The following is a 17,046-nucleotide window of genomic DNA, read 5'->3' on the forward strand; positions in this document are numbered from 1 at the left end:
TCAATTTCAAGCATAAAACTGGAAATTTGTTGATCAAATGTAGAATTCTAAACTGTTCACTCTGTGTCACTAGTATCACACGCACCAGCCTTGATGGTTCCGCCCAAAACATGTTTTTTATGCTCTCAGTGCAAATATATTTTTTATAAGTAAAGAATATAGTGGTAGGGTCCAGAACCAATTCACGGCCATAAAGAAGGAATTATTGAACTTGGCCAATGGACCATAGTTTGCTCGTCTGCTTTAGAGGAAGACAAATGGCTTAAGTCAAAAGTCTTTATACATCATACATTCATTCAAATTTGTGCTGCAAAAAAATGTGACACTGCCATTTGCAGCATTTATCAGCGTCTCATATATCCTGCTAATTGCTCCTCTTCCCCCTCCTCTTGTGTACTGTTATCATCACAACTGCTTTCATTGCAACTCTCATCTCCATCTGCAAATTGCAATAATTTCATCTCATCTGAGTCGGTTTCCATGTCTGTGTGGCACAAAATCCGTTTTGTGCGTGTGGACAGTAGAAGCTCCTGATCAGACAGTTTCAAAGATTCCGCAACAGAATCTGTCTTTTGGAAATGGTCTTTCTCAGAAACAGCCAGTGCAGCCAGAGTGACCGTGAATAGATTGACGTTGTCGGAGATGTTACAGATGTTCTCCATCATTTCCTTGTCAAACTCGCATTTATCAACTCCAGTTTCTTCTTCATCAACGCCCCCTGGAAAAGTCTGAAGCGCTGAGTCAGATGTATCTGCTTTAGCTTGTGAACTTGTAGTGGAACTCTGGGAATCTTGCGATGGAGCTAATTGGTTAGTCCGGAATATATCATAGTTCTGGCATGAACTTTTCCCTGAAGAATTTTCAGCATCTCTGTTGATGTAGACATTCCTCTCTTCATCTTCCTCCTCCTCTTCCAAGCTTGTGGTATCGGTGGCAGGATACACTGATCTGCTGCTGGTGGTGGTGGTGGTCTTTTTGCATGTCTCGGAGGAAATGGAGATACGGTCAGGGGTAGTTTCCTCTATTGGCAGAGATGTACTATGGGACAGGGAAATCTACAGCGAGGGAAAAAGGTTAACAGATGTTATTACAGTACCTTGTCTTCATAGCCAACATTCAATTTTTAACCAAAGGAATACCAAAGACCTCCGAAAGAACAGAAAAGTGACATAGGTGGTTAGCACAGAGGCCTCGGCAAAAATATTTGGGCTACAGTATTTGACTGTCGGCATCAGTAGTCCTCCATTAAATGTTTTAATTGATGGCCCATAAAATGAATAAAGTAGTTGTCTATACTTACAATTAGTGCACTGGGCACCGTTGTCTTAGGCTTCCAAAGGAATCCGGTATAGGAGAGACTAAACAACAGGGCCAGCAAGGCACCAATGCAAAAAACCAACAGACCAACAGTTGTACCTACAAGAAGAGGAACTGAAGACACAAACACCACACACATACAAAGAGAGGATACTGAACGTTAGTTTGCTTCTACCGTCTCTGGCAGGCAGTCTACATATCAAACAAGCTGTTGGGCAAAACCGCCAGTGGAAACACCTGCTTTTTGCTGATCTGATTTTTACATGAGGATATTTATAGAAGGCCATTTCTGTAGCCACATTCAAGAGTTCAAGCTGAACTCAAACGTGCAATTACAGGAGTAATGAGCATTTTTGGAATGTGGAAAATTGTTAGCCTGAATTGCCTAAGTGGTTTGAATTGTCGGAGTATCGACATATCGTATCAAGATTGATCTTGCTGTGGTGGTAGTGGGTATTTAACGCAAGTTAAAACAGGCAGTGATGTGCAGTCAGGAGAGGCCAAATGTAAAAAAAATGTTGTGCATTGTTTGAGGGTCTTACTCAAGCCATTCCATAGTTTGATTCCACATACTGAAATGCTATGGTTTGAAGATTAACTATATCAGCAAGTTTAAGTATTTGTGATTTTAGAAATAAGGAGTTAGTATGTTCTTTATAGGCGGCATAGCTTTTGTTATGTGTGACAAAGCAAATCAGTGTGATATAGCTCAGTAAAAATATGCTGAGGGCCGAAAATGGCCCCCAGACCGCACTTTGGACACACCTGAGTTACACAGATTGACAGGTGGACATATACAAGTTTACAGACATGTATTATACATTGATACACTAATAAACATGACACGATGATGATATGACACAATAATTTTATATTTTTAATATTGGTTGGTAATTAATAGCACAATTATCAACCGGGAAAATTTGTTTTATCACGTGTGGAGGAGTGATCGCATTCATTAAATGACGTCTTCATTCTAGGCCACCCTGAAGTATTTCTATCACTTTCTATTTTGAAAGTATGAAAGGATTGATTGCAATACTGTACTTGTGTATGTGTGAGAGTGCGGATGTGGGTTTCATCAACATGTGGAGTCATTCCTTACCTCTGATTGGTTCTGCAATACTGGTGTGAGTGCACACCCAGGCTGATGGCTGCGTATTTCTATTCATGGCAATCTCAGTGTGAACCTGTACACAGTATTCCTTGGCTGTCTCTAAGTTGCCAAGAGTAACACTCTTCTCGTCTGTTTTTAACTCCTGCAGAGCAAGTACAGAGAAAAAACAATAGGTGAAAGTATGTTTTACAGGGCCATTGCCAGCATCCTTAACATTGTCTCTTTATTTCTCACAAAGTCATTGAAATTCAATATCCCCTAACAGTGCTTTGCTGATGACATGGACCTCTACCTTTCCAGAAAACCAAACTACAGACTGAACCTCCATCGCCATTAATATTTCTCTCCCTCCGGTAACGAGTGACAAAAAGTGCTTAGTTCCACCTTCGTAACAACAACTGACACACTCACCGTCCATGCTGACTCCATCTTTGTTCATTCTGGTCATCTCCCTTTTACTTTCTATGTTCTGATAATCATGCAAAATATTGAATAAATTGAACGTAAACTGCTTACCACTATTCCTTTAGACGTCTTCCACGAGACTCTAAACTTAGCTTTGTAGAAGGCTAAGATGTCATCATTTGGTATTTGTGAGCTTTTGTCAGCATCAGGCAGCGATATGTTGACTTGAATGCTGTTGCTATATCCAGCCAGTGTTACTGTTGGAGGGCCGATGATAGCTAGTAAGGAGAAGAGGACATACAGTATAGTTCATTTCATAATGGCTGGCTTCTCCTCCTACAGATACGTACTATGAAAAATTTGCACACCTTAAATAAAATGGATGGGACATGAATGGCACACAGGTTTATGCGGGGTACTGGAGCCTATCCCAGCTGTCTTCGGGCGAGAGGCGGGGTACACCCTGGACTGGTGGCCAGCCAATCACAAGGCACATATAGACAAACAACCATTCACACTCACATTCATACCTATGGACAATTTGGAGTCACCAATTAACCTAGCATGTTTTTGGAATGTGGGAGGAAACCGGAGTACCCGGAGAAAACCCACGCATGCACGGGGAGAACATGCAAACTCCACACAGAGATGCCCGGGGGTGGAATCGAACTCGGGTCACTGTAATTATAAAACTATAAAAACGTGTTTTGTGTTAACATTTTGGGCTTTCTATTATACTATTTCTTATGGGAAAAATTATTTGGTTAGCATCTGTTTCAGTTAGAGTTAGTTAACACTAACCAAGGACCCACTATTTTTTACTATCCATAACTTCACATTTAATGAACTACAAAAAAAAGACTTATGCTTACGTACTTTGTTCAACTGGATTGAAGACGACTTCTTCAGACATTGCAGACCAGGTTCCATTATAGAACGCTTGGACAGTCAAGTAGTACTTATAATTGTCTAAGTTCAGCTGTAAATATGTTGCAGTTGTTGTGTTGTTCTCTGGTTCTCTTTCCTTACTTCCAGTTAACCTGCACAAAGACAAAATTGCATTTTACTTCATGCTTGGTCTGATGCCAATTCAATGGTGAATTACCTTGTAAAGACCTTGTACTGAGTTCCTGGTGGGGAGCCAGGCGCAGGATCCCAATGCAGGATATGGAGGAAGTTAACGGACTGTACAGCTAGATTACACGGAGCAGGAAGTGAACCAAGCACTGCACAAAAATTAAAGAAGTGTTAAAAATCCAATACGTATGCCACTACACTTCATTAAGTACACTGTGAACAATGTTACAGGGTGCGCAAATGGCATTATTTACCACACTTCTTCTTCTCTCCTTGGTGAATGGCAACCACTCAACTGAGCATTTGCACCAACATTTGGATCTTCTGATCTCGTTGCATTTATGTGATTGCAGCGTCTTAAATTTGCAGTATTTTCCAGTTGTGTGTGTTTTGGGTTGTGAGGAGGGTGACCCAACAACCTGGGTTACATTGTTTTTCATTAAGCCTTTGCAATGAGCGACATTAGGGCGTGTGACATAGTCAGTTGGGTGGATTTTTGAATTTGTGTTTTTGCCATAGAGTCAAAGAAAAAGTCCTTCAAAATCCTTAACTTTTTAACGCTTGCTGAGTCGAAGTTTCATAAAATTGGTTCATAAAATGTGCTTCAAATTCCCAAGTTCTTAAGACTTTAGAAGGCACATTTACCTTAAAATATTCCAAACCGGCGCAGGCCTCATACTAGCTAGGAGACCCGAATTCAATTCCACCCTTGGCCATCTCTGTGCGGAGTTTGCATGTTCTCTCTGTGCATGTGTGGGTTTTCTCCGGGTACTCCGGTTTCCTCCCACATTCCAAAAACATGCTAGGTTAATTGGTGACTCCAAATTGTCCATAGGTATGATTGTGAGTGTGAATGATTGTTTGTCTATATGTGTCCTGTGATTGGCTGGCCTCTCGCTAAATGATAGCTGGGATAGGCTCCAGCACCCCCGTAACCCTTGTGAGGATAAGCGGTAGAAAATGAATAAATGAATGAATATTCCAAACAATGAAGTATTTGATCTCAATTTCCTGTGTCGTTCTGTTTGTTTTTGAATTTGTGTCTCTGGTTATAGGTAGTACTCTATAATATAACAATGTTCTATCCATACAGATGAGTCACACTTTAAATGTATTGTAATTATAAGACATTTTGAATAACTGTGTCATTGCTGGGGCGTTGCTATACGGGTTTGTACCACGTCAAGACAGACATAGACACATTTCCGCTCAAAGGCAAAGCTGAACTATCAATGCTCACCACAGTCAAGCAGGAACATCACATGAATAGAATGAGACAGCCAGTTCCTCCTCTTATATCCTGACGGTACCATAACCTTGTTGTCACTTGTCCTGTCGAAAATATGAAAAAAAAACACATTAATTGAGCTATCTTGAACTGAAACTGACACAATAGCCTACTATTATTTTACCTTATGTTATCGTGAATTCTTACGACCATGCAGCGGAGGATGTTATAACATCCGGAGAGGGCAAACTTACACTTTCGTTCCGAGAAACCAATGCCATTCGATACGTTGATGTTAGCTTAAAGCTAAAAGGTGAACACACATTCAAGCTCATAACAATAGTCGTTTAGTATCTCACCCCAAAATCGTTTCGTATTCAAAGATAGCAAAAAGTCTGTGAAATAATTCTGTAATACAGTACTACCAAGTCGTCGCACAGCAAAGGTCTTCAGGACAACAACAGCAACTTCCGGTCACACTTTCAAAGTAAATTAACTAGACTAGCATGCTATTGCGAAGACGTTCGGCGCATTGTTTAGCTATTTTTCCAGGCATGGTCCAAATAAAAGACTATGACTATAAGACTATAAGAAAGAATGAGACAGCACGAAGGTATGTGCCATTTCAGAAATGAGTTGGAGTGGCATTCCCATTTATAATCACTGTCAGTAAAACATTATTCTAAGTATAGTTGTCTTATTACTTATTAATGTGCTGAAACAAACAAACGTATTGGATTGTATCCCTGTGCAAATATGAGAATGTCGCTTTTAACGACCACAAACGTTTACGATGAACGACAGACACAATGGTGTATGCTGTAGTTTATGTTGAAAGTACTGACCATGGGTTTCCGGTTTGGTGATCCTTAAACACTTTCCATACGTCACTCGGGAGTTTCCGTCTTCGAGCATCACACCCGAGAGGCTGGTAAGGTAAGGTGGGGGGTGGGTTATGACTTGGGACCAGCGTTGCCAGACGTACAATAAAATAAAAATAAATTTGTACAATTTACAAATTTGTTCCCTCTGTACGATAAAACTTTACAAAACATACTAATTTGACCCCTTACAGCCTCATCCTGCACTGCATATTACAGCCAGGTAGGGGTGCTGTTTTACCAGTGGCAGGTTTCCCCCCCAACAGTGCATTTATTTTATTTAAAACAGAATGTCCAAAGTGTGGCCCGGGGGCCATTTGCACACAGCACACAGCACATTCTAAAAACATAATTAAAAAGAAAACTAAAAAAAAGCAAAACAAAAATCTGGAGTAATTTTCAAAGAATAAAGTCATGATATTCAGAAAAAAAGTGGTAAGCTAACACAAAAAACGAAAAAGAAACCAACGTCTTCTAAGACAGTATGTCTACAGTATGTCTATTTATACATATAATTAATTTTTCTATCATTTTTCATTCGTCTATCATTAGATGTTGGATATTCTTTAGTCCATACGGTTACATTTACAAAGTTAATGCCATTTTTTTTACATTATATACATTTCTATAATATGTGTTATGTTATTTTGAATGTATCTATATTTAGTTTTAATGTACATTATTTCAATTCATGCAGTTATTTTCCATTAAATTAACTCTATTTAAGTAGCATTTCATTCATTTATTCCATTTTCTACCTCACAAGGATCGTGGGTGTGCTGGAGCCTATCCCAGCTTCATACCTATGGACAATTTGGAGTCACCAATTAACCTACCATGTTTTTGGAATGTGGGAGGAAACCGGAGTACCCGGAAAAAACCCACGCATGCACGGGGAGAACATGCAAACTCCACACAGAGATGGCCGAGGCTGGAATCGATCTTCGGTCTCCTAGCTGTGTGGCCTGCGTGCTAACCACTAACCGCCGTGCAGCCTAGGTTATTCATTACCCCTATTACTTATATGTTATTTATATACAATGTTGATTTTAACACATTTTCCTCCCTTATAAAATTTCCTTTTTGGACATGTTGAATTGTGCAAATGATGTTCCTTAATGCAACTTTGCAACAAATCAAACCCATAATATGACCTGGTGCCAGTAGGTGGTGCTAACGTTAAAGCAAAGGCCTACTGAGGGCTCCCTGACTTTTGAGTCTCAAAAAGAAATTTGTCCAACTGTGAGTGACTCACTAAACAAACTCATCAATGAATCAAAATATAAAAAACAGACTGTTGATCAAATATTTGGTGGCATATAAACGAGTTATAAAAACGGGTCAGTCAGCATATTTGTGAGACTCCCCCAACTGGAGGTTCCCATGTCCCATGTTGGGATTAATCCCTGAACTTCAAGTGTTATAATCCACAACACAATGGTCCTGCTAAACAATGGATTGACAGGAGTGAGGCCCCATTTTGCTTTGATCAGATGAAAAATTGAAGAGGAAAAACACTAAACTGTTAGGAAGAGACTTTCTCTTCTTCACCTTCAAATTTTTGTTTGTGGAAAACTGGTATACTGTACTGACTATGACGATCGATGTATTAAATAAGATACATGCATTAGGTGAATTGCTTTTCACTTTCATTATCATTGTACAACATGTGCATTAAAATAGTTTCTGTTGTGGAGAAGTAAAGTGTGTTTGTGTGGGAGTGTGCTGCAGGTGAGACTGGGAAGTCCTGTGGTTGTGCTTTCCCACACAATTCTGAAGTCACAAGTGTTATAAACTCCTTAATTCTCATCTGTGAATGTGTTTTGTTTCAGCCGACTGCTTCGATAAGGCTGGACTGGTTGAGAGAAAACATACAGAAGATACACAGCGGGGAGGTGAGGTGAAGAAAGAACAGCCTGTATCTCAGCTTTGTGTTATTAATGAGTTTATAGTGTATTTATAGCAAGGGTCTCAAACTCAATTTACTTTAGGGCCACTGGAGCTCGGGTCTGGGTGAGACTGGGCCGCATCAGGTTTTCCAAAAAAAAAACGCCTTTATTAAAAACAAAAAAAATTTAAAAACTTCACTTTGGTTCCAATTTTCTACAAGAAAAGCTCTGATAAAACATTCCACTGTTCTCAAATATCTTACTTTTTATTTTTCTACACAAAATAAGATGACAAATAAATAAACAAATCAAGAATAAAGAAAATCAATCAATCAGTAATAAATAAATATAATAATAATAATAAAACAGCAAATAATAAAAACTTAAGAAACCACATATAGTTGGTGGGTAGACAAATTATTTTTTTCAGATTAAAATGAACAAAGCATTATTAGAGCCCTGTAGACATATAGTCACATTTATATTATTTTTATTTACAACATATTGCGCAACTGCAGGGTCTTGAGACACATGCTAACTTGCAAATGAGAGAGCTAGCGACCTAAACGGTAGCCTTCAAGTTATTTCCTTTAAACTTAAATAGCCAAAAACTTACCACTTCCACACGGATAGGGAGGATAACTATTAACAGTTATTTAACCTTTAACATGAACATTAATCAAACGTAATAATTTTTTCTGGGTACATGATACCATACAGCATCCATATCAAACTTGCGCGGGGCGCACTAACACTAAAAGAAATAAAAGTAATAATGATTATAATTAGTACTGTCCACCAACAGAGGACTTGTGAGACTGTGATTGGTCAGTTTATTGTACATTATGTATATGTTATGTGTGTATATGACTTATTCACAAGCCTTCTCCTCCGATTTGGAATCGACCTTTGCTCAATATTCGCAATAAAAGTGACTGATGTAACACTTTGATGAGTTCCAGCTCCATTAACTCTCTGTAGCTCTCGTTAATTACCATTGTTGGCTTGCAATAAAAGCTAACAAGCCACTAAACAGTAGGCGAGTGTCATGGTTGTTCACTCGTTGACTCAGTGACTCGTTGACACAGTGACATCTGTACTACAATAGTTTTCCTGACAGTGAACATTATATTATATATATTATATTAGCCATGTCATCACACAAGTTGCTTATCCTTGGTGCTGTTCATCTTTTTACGTCTTCCTACATAAACAAAAATAAGACAGCCTTTTCCATATTCCATGAATTCCATATTATTTTGGCACATTGTTTTTGCCAAAACATTTTTTTGGGGGGATCTTTTTATTTTCATCGTCTCAGCTCGCTCGATTCAGGTCTTTGTCATCTTCTTCATCAATTTGAGGTTTGAATATGCACTTGAAATTGTGTAAAATCTTTGGTAATTATGAACATTTTTGGAGGATTTTATTTCCTATTAATGAATTTCTCACTTGGTTATTCATTAATTTATTCATTTTCTACTGCTTATCCTCACGAGGGTCGCGTGGGGTGCTAGAGCCTATCCCAGCTGTCTTCGGGCGAGAGGCTGGGTACACCCTGGACTGGTGGCCAGCCAATCACAGGGCACATATAGACAAACAACCATTCACACTCACATTCATACCTATGGACAATTTGGAGTCGCCAATTAACTTTGCATGTTTTTGGAATGTTTTTGGAAACCCGGAGAAAACCCACGCATGCACGGGGAGAACATGCAAACTCCACACAGAGATGGGTGGAATTGAATCCTGGTCTCCTAGCTGTGAGGTCTGCGCGCTAACCACTCAATCACTGTGCAGCCTCACTTGGTTAGAATTGTATTAATATTATTTATTTAAGTATGTAGACTTCAGTCTAGGGTGCACTTAGCTTCTCGCCCCTTGCCAGCTGGAATAGGCTCCAGCATACCTGTGACCCAAGTGAGGAAAAGCGGTATAGAAAATGAATGGATGGAAGTATTAGCTATAGATTTCGTTATTTTTTCCACTTTTTAAGTAGTGGTTCAGACACCGGTATCGTCCTTAGGAAAGACATTTCACCCAAATTGCCCCAAGGTTTTACCCACACATGGATGCTTCACTGATCAAGATGACCTACGACCCGGGTCCAGTCCCCAGGCGCTGCACCATGACTGCCGACTGCGCCTCAAGAGGATGTTTAAAGGTTTCACTGTATATTGCATATGTGACAAAAGAAAGCTCTTTCTTTTCACCTCCTTTCCCCAAAGGCACCCCATCACCCTGAGGCCCAGAGCAGTCATGTGCGGAGTAAGGAGGTGAGGCAAAAGGAGGGACAAGCAATTAGGGAGGAAATGTAGGAATGTAAGTTTGATGGGTAAACAAAAAATGAGCTTATTGTCATGTACGGAGATAGCATGATAGCACTATAAGATACTAGAAACAAAACATTCAATGTATCTAGATTTATAGATACTGTCAATATAGATTATTATTATTCCTGTGAGGGAAATTAAGGAGTCACAGCAGGACATATATTTACTGTAAATACAATATATGCAAGCTCCCTGAGCAAACATTTAAGAGAAAAATTAAACATATATACTACTATAAATGCAAAACAATACTATTTTATACTAATAAAATGTAAAAAGCTAGTTATCTTTTTTTTCCTGACAAATATGTTGATAAATGGGGGGCCGCTAGGTGGCCGAGTAGCGTGCAGGCCACACAGCTCGGAGACCTGGGTTCGATTCTATGCTTGGGAAAAAAAGTTAATTAGCGACTCCAAATTGTCCATAGGTATGAATGTGAGTGTGAATGGTTGTTTGTCTATATGTGCCCTGTGATTGGCTGGCCACCAGTCCAGGCTGTACCCCGATTCTTGCCCAAAGCTGGGATAGGCTCCAGCATACCTGCAACCAAAAAGCGGCACAAAATAAATGCATGGATGTTGATAAAGGGCTGAAAGATGGCTGATTGGTTAGCATCTTGGCCACACAGGTTCGAATCTCCACTTGGGCATCTCTCTATGGAATTTGCATCGTCTCCCCGTGCATGTGTGGGTTTTCTCCGGGTTACTCCACATTCCAAAAACATTCCATGCTAGGTCAACTGGCAACTTTAAATTGTCCATTAAGCTTGTTTGTCTATATGTGCCCTGGGATTGGTTGGCGACCAGTCCAGGGTGTACAAAGTCCAAAGTCAATTGGGATAGGCTCCAGCATACCCCTGCGACCCTGATGAGGATAATCGGTATATAAAATAAATGGTCATTGCACCTATGCCTCCTCCTCGCCAGCCGTTTGTGCATAACACGCCAGTTTGCACCTGCCTAAATGTGCAAAATATAGGGGCAAAATTTGCTGACTATGAACAGTTTCAGGTATGATAAATCACCTTGCAGGGGCTAGATCATTACTGTCATGATCCTGTTATGTGCCCTGTGCTGCTGCTCTCTTTTTCCTGCTCTGCACAGGGACTGTTCTTCTTGTGCTCGTCCATGTTCTTTGTCAGTGGTTTTTCTGCCTGCGCTTTCTACCCTTGTAGCTTTGCTGCCTTCTGCTTTAGTTGAGGTTTTTTTTTTTTGGCTTTGCACAGTCTTTTGTTTGTATTTGCGTTTTTTGCTGTGAGCATATGTCGCAGTTGTTTGGTGTTCTTGGTAATAAGTGAGCTTTTTGTAATTAAACTTTTATATTTTCGTACCTTTTGTGTCAGTATGCATTATTCATTAATTCCTTCATTCATTTTCTACCGCTTTTTTCCTCACAAGGGTTGCGGGGGTGCTGGAGCCTATCCCAGCTGTCTTTGGGCAAGAGGCGGGGTACACCCTGGACTGGTCGCCAGCCAATCACAGGGCACATATAGACAAACAACCATTCACACTCACATTCATACCTATGGACAATTTGGAGTCACCAATTAACCTAGCATGTTTTTGGAATGTGGGAGGAAACCGGAGTACCCGGAGAAAACCCACGCATGCACGGGGAGAACATGCAAACTCCACACAGAAATGTGGAATTGAACCCTGGTCTCCTAGCTCTGAGGTCTACGCACTAACCACTCGACCGCATATATCTTTTTGTTCATAAAAATGGGCACATTTCACACATAGTTGCAAATGATGACTAATCACAATTAATTAAGTGTGATTAATTTGACAGCCCTTGTCTTTTTATATCAAAGTATTTGATGATGTTCTCTGCAACTTGGCTCTACAAGATCATAAATCATAAATATGATTGATGAAGATGACACCCTGGAGAAATCCACATTGCATCAAGTTTCAAAAATACCAAAGTTTGCTGAAAAAACGCACAAAAACACAAACCTTTAATAGATTTTAAAGTCCTTTAAGAATAGTTGATGAATGAGGCCAAAGGTCCTAACCTGGTGTTTTACAGTTGGTACAACATTCAATGTGGTCATGACTTGATCGTTCAGTGAGGCAGCAACAGGAATTTGTTCAGCACTGTCACACAGGAGCCCAATAGGTCTCAGACATGCGAGGTGCGTTACGATGTGGATGAGAAAATAAGGGGTGGGGGTGAGAAAGGATGTGGTTGGGGTTGGCAAATGGAGAAAATTTGGAGTTGGGGATAAAGATAAGTGAGAGGAAGGAAACAAGAATATGAGATTGTGTGGGCAGGAGTAGATAATAACCCACTGAAATCTACTCAACTTGAGTGTACAATCCTCTCGAAAAGATAGATTGATAAATGGCTGCTGAGATGGATGAAGTGTGGCTCCAACAGGCCTGGGAAAAAGCAAGCTTACTTGTGTGTGTTTTAGTGTCGGCCTGAAAGCCCTTTGTCCTTTTGTTGATCCCACACTGATAACGTCAGCCTTGACAGGAAGCAGCACAATGCCACATGGGCCCTGAGGAAAGGCTGAATCAGATCCACTCAGACACAAACGTTTTCCCTACTTTAGACATAAACAAGAACAAATTCATGGACTTACTTGTCCCATATTGTATTGTATCACACAGTAAGTTAAGCTAACACTTTTTCGCTGAGATGCTGATGAACTTTTAGGCGTTGCAACTTTCTCTCCTGCAAAAACATAGAGCAGTTACCAAACATGGAGTGACAATTTTTAAACAGACATGAAAATGATCGATATCATTATGCTGTCATTTACAGGTTTTCAAGGAGGTATAACATTCATTCATTTTCTACCGCTTATCCTCACGAGGGTCACGGAGCATGCTGGAGCCTATCCCAGCTATCTTCGGGCGAGAGGCGGGGTACACCCTGGACTGGTCGCCAGCCAATCACAGGGCACATATAGACAAACAACCATTCACACTCACATTCATACCTATGGACAATTTGGAGTCGCTAATTAACCTAGCATGTTTTTGGAATGTGGGAGGAAACCGGAGTACCCGTAGAAAACCCACGCATGTACGAGGTGAACATGCAAACTCCACACAGAGATGGCCCAGGGTGGAATTGAACTCGGGTCTACTAGCTGTGAGGCCTGCGTGCTAACCACTCGAACGCCGTGCAGCCTGAAATGAAATTAAATATGGTAAAATACTCAGAAAGTCAAGAAATGCCAATCAACATTGGCCGAATGCTTACAATCATTATCAAGAATAAAGAAGGCATCCTTGAACATGTTAAAGGATTTGCTCCAATGAAATGAGCAGTGAAAATGCTGTACCTATCACTCAAGCACATCAAAGCAACCTATTAACCTCTCTTTTGGACAATGTTTTCATGGGCTGAAAAAGATGACCAATGGTATATGCCATTGGGGTTGGAGTAGCAGGTCTTAACCAAAACAACAATGGTAGCTTCTCAAACAACACATACATTCACTACAATGACAATGAGTTGCATTACTTACATGACGCAGGCGTAATTTGGCGGTGATTCCAGTTCAGGAATGTGCAGCGGCATCACTTGCTGTATCGGATATAGATACAAATACAGAGTCAGAAGTAGCAGAAAAGAAATGAATACAAAATGTCATCAACTGCATTGCTTCTTACTCTGACAATACAATATGGCGTCTGTTCCATCACACACATTCAACATAGTGTTTTTCAGTTTGGATTTCGTAGGGGAATAATGGATATAATGGAGACGGAAAACCGGTGGACAAATGAAAAGGGGAAGCACAAAAAGATGGTTTACAATGATCCTCAGGGGTCGCCCCCCGCCCCCCTTTCACCAGCACTCTGATAGTGAATCCACTTTTGTGCATTCGGGCCTGATCCCTTTTTGCACCTCAAGCCATCATTATCTCAGAGTCCTTTGGTATTTAAATGATATCTCATTAGCTGTTAGTGGACTGTAACAGTCCTAGGATGTTTTGGGTGTTTTGGGTGGGGGGGGTTGCTGTGAGATCAATAAAAGGGATACTGTTGTCTGGAAGGTTCATCTTGAGTGTGCTTGCATTTCTTTCTTTTTCATCGAAATTTGTTTTTATTATGTATTTTATACTACATGTACATGTGATTATGGTCTGCGTCCTCGTCATGCTTATATTTATTTTTTTTTGTGGTTGGGAGTGGAGCACCCAGGAGCATGCCAGATTGTTCCTCCGTGCTGCGCCATCTACTCCCACCTCTCATTACGCCTTGATTTCAGTTTCCATACCTTGATTTATTTTTGTGTTTTTTATTAGGCTTATCTTTTCTCACCCTACTGGGTTTTTATTTATACTGGTTTTTCTGGTAGTTCTTATTTCCAGCCACAAGGTTTTCCTCATTGGACACTTTTTGTCTTATGTCTCTCTCCTCAAGCCAGTCACCTCCGGTCCTCTGAAGGCGTACTCACACAAGGTCACTCGTACCATGCTGGACTTGGGTACTCATGGACTCAGGTGCTGAAGATCCTCCTCTTGTAGCAGCTAGCTTACAATTTCTGATGGAAATCAGCTACGGGTGAGCCGCTTGTTGCCGCCTCAAGGCAGCGCCCCTGGCCAGGAGACGCAACAGAATCACAATGGAAGTACAAAAAACAAGACAAAACAAAGTACAAGCACATAACATCAGTATCAAATAAATAAAGGGCCAGTATCACCTCATTTTTCAACATCATTGTCATTTTTTGATCAAGATGTGTTGATCATTAACTCATCACGGTCAGGACAGGAATCAATTAAAGGCAATAAACAAGCGATTACTTCATATGTGTGCTGAGTAATTTGTGGAATTTGGAATACAGTAATCTGTGTGTTTTACTCCTGATAATTTAGCTTCACTGCAATTTAAGTTTTTTTTTGGCAGAGATGTTTTTAATTATAAATTTTTCATTTTTGCCAGTCAACTTGTAATATGCAGACCATTGCATGTTTTTGTTCCTCATATAATAATATATGCAGTCCATTACTGAGTTACTTCGGCATAACGAGCACATTTCCTCCCAGGAATCAACTTGTTGTGACAAAACAGAGTGTTTGACGTTGAGTCTTTGTTTCTCTCCCCAAGAGATCTGTTGGATTTAACACACGGATTCACCCTTTATACCGTTTATTGTCTCTGGGAGCTGATCCCAAAAGCTGCTTTGTGTTTTTGGATGACTTGCGATCCTCGATGAATGTTTGCATTCCACCTCTTCCGTCGTTTCTATTTTCTTTGGGTTTTCTACTAATCCTTTTAATGTGTTGTGCGGTTTCAATTAGAATTCAGACTGAAATACATACAAAAAATGGATATGTCTGATAATTGCCTCTAATTTGAAAAAAACACACACAAAAAAATGCATACCCATTTTTACTTCAAGGAAAATTATGGGTGAAAAAAGACAATTATGATTTTGAAGACTACCATCTATCCATCCATTCATTTTCTATACCGCTTATCCTCACCAGGGTTGCGGGTATGCTGGAGCCTATCCCAGCTGTCTTCAGGCGAGAGGCGGGGTACATCACAGGGCACATATAGACAAACAACCATTCAATTTGGCAATTAACCTAGCATGTTTTCGGAATTTGGAAACCCGGAGAAAACCCACACATGCACGGGGAGAACATGCAAAAACTCCAAGCGGGGAATCGAACCCCCGTCTCTTAGCTGTGTGGTCGGTGCGCTAACCACTCATACACCAGTATGATCAACACAACAAAATCACAGAAAAGAACTGAAAAATATTGATCTCATCCTGATTTATCAATCAATATTAACACTAAATGTTATACCTCGGCTGCACGGCGGTCCGGTGGTTAGCGCGCAGACTTAACAGCTAGGAGACCATGGTTCAATCCCACCCTTGGTCATTTCTGTGTGAAGTTTGCATGTCCTCCCCGTGCATGCGTGGGTTTTCTCCGGGTACTCCGGTTTCCTCCCACATTCCAAAACCATTCTGCCAAATATTTTTCTTTTATCACGAGAGTCCACTACAAATTCTACATATTCTTTCATATTCACATTTTCACCATGAGCATGTAGCTACGTAGTTCTCTTTTTGTTTTTCTACAGTATTAATAATTCATGGGAGTATGTCATAACACAAAATAACACATACATCTCAATGTTTTCTGGAACTTTGTACCCAACCAGAAGAAAGTTGGCTTTCGACATTCCAGACCAGTGCCTGAACCTTTGTCTTCCACCCCCATCACACGGTCAACACAACAATAGACACCCTCGCCCTCTTTCTGGTCCCCAACTGTTTGACCACAGAAAAGTGACTTCCTGTCAGACCATTGCTGAGTTAGATAATTTACTCCACTTTCACTGCTGTTCTTCTCATCTCTTTTCCATCCAACGCTCTTGAATGTTAGTGCCTGATAATAAAAACTCATTCTCACATTCAAAAGGTTATCTGTCGACACAGAGTCGTATCAGGAAATATGCGGGATTTGTGCCTAACCTTTGAGAAACAGGGTGGAGGTTTCAGGAAATGTGTCTCAGCTATTGAGAAAACCTTTACTGTCTTATTAAAAATGATATTGCACAATAGAAATAATTGCTGCAAAGAACTTAAAACTTATTTATCAAAGGAACAAGACATCCATTCATTCATTTTCTATACCACTTATCCTCTCAGTGTCATGGGTGAGTTGTTGCTTATCCCAGCTGACTTTGGGCAGCGGTGCTACCGGGAATTCTGGGCCCCTTGGGAAAAAAAAAAACTCAGCTGTTGACACTCCATCTCTATTCACCCTGTTTTGGGCCACTGACGGGGAAACTGGACCGGCTTATATTTATTC

The 17,046-nt window shown here is 40.3% G+C and overlaps 1 protein-coding gene across 1 annotated transcript; it reads right to left on the reverse strand.

Annotated features, from left to right (window-relative positions):
• Positions 1-204: 204 nt before the first annotated feature.
• crfb1 (cytokine receptor family member b1) lies at positions 205-5,602 on the reverse strand. The gene is made up of 8 exons (XM_058082326.2): positions 5,329-5,602; positions 5,157-5,248; positions 3,945-4,065; positions 3,716-3,879; positions 2,951-3,117; positions 2,423-2,576; positions 1,301-1,431; positions 205-1,055 (listed from the first exon to the last, which is right to left on the reverse strand). The coding sequence occupies exons 1-8, from the start codon at positions 5,355-5,357 to the stop codon at positions 345-347; spliced, it is 1,569 nt and encodes a 522-aa protein (XP_057938309.2). The 5' UTR covers positions 5,358-5,602; the 3' UTR covers positions 205-344.
• Positions 5,603-17,046: the final 11,444 nt, after the last annotated feature.

Source organism: Doryrhamphus excisus, linkage group LG12 (assembly GCF_037039965.1).
Source record: "Doryrhamphus excisus strain RoL-2023G ecotype Guam linkage group LG12, RoL_Dexc_Guam_v1.1, whole genome shotgun sequence".
Lineage (NCBI taxonomy): Eukaryota > Metazoa > Chordata > Actinopteri > Syngnathiformes > Syngnathidae > Doryrhamphus > Doryrhamphus excisus.

What these genes read in the sequence shown, in the direction of transcription:
- crfb1 (XM_058082326.2), bottom strand. Translation starts at nt 5,357, where the DNA reads ATGGTCGTAAGAATTCACGATAACATAAG. An exon ending in AGAATTCACGATAACATAAG is followed by an intron (nt 5,249 to 5,328) that starts GTAAAATAATAG and finishes TATTTTCGACAG; the next exon opens with GACAAGTGACAACAAGGTTA. An exon ending in CGGTGCCCAGTGCACTAATT is followed by an intron (nt 1,056 to 1,300) that starts GTAAGTATAGAC and finishes CCCTCGCTGTAG; the next exon opens with ATTTCCCTGTCCCATAGTAC.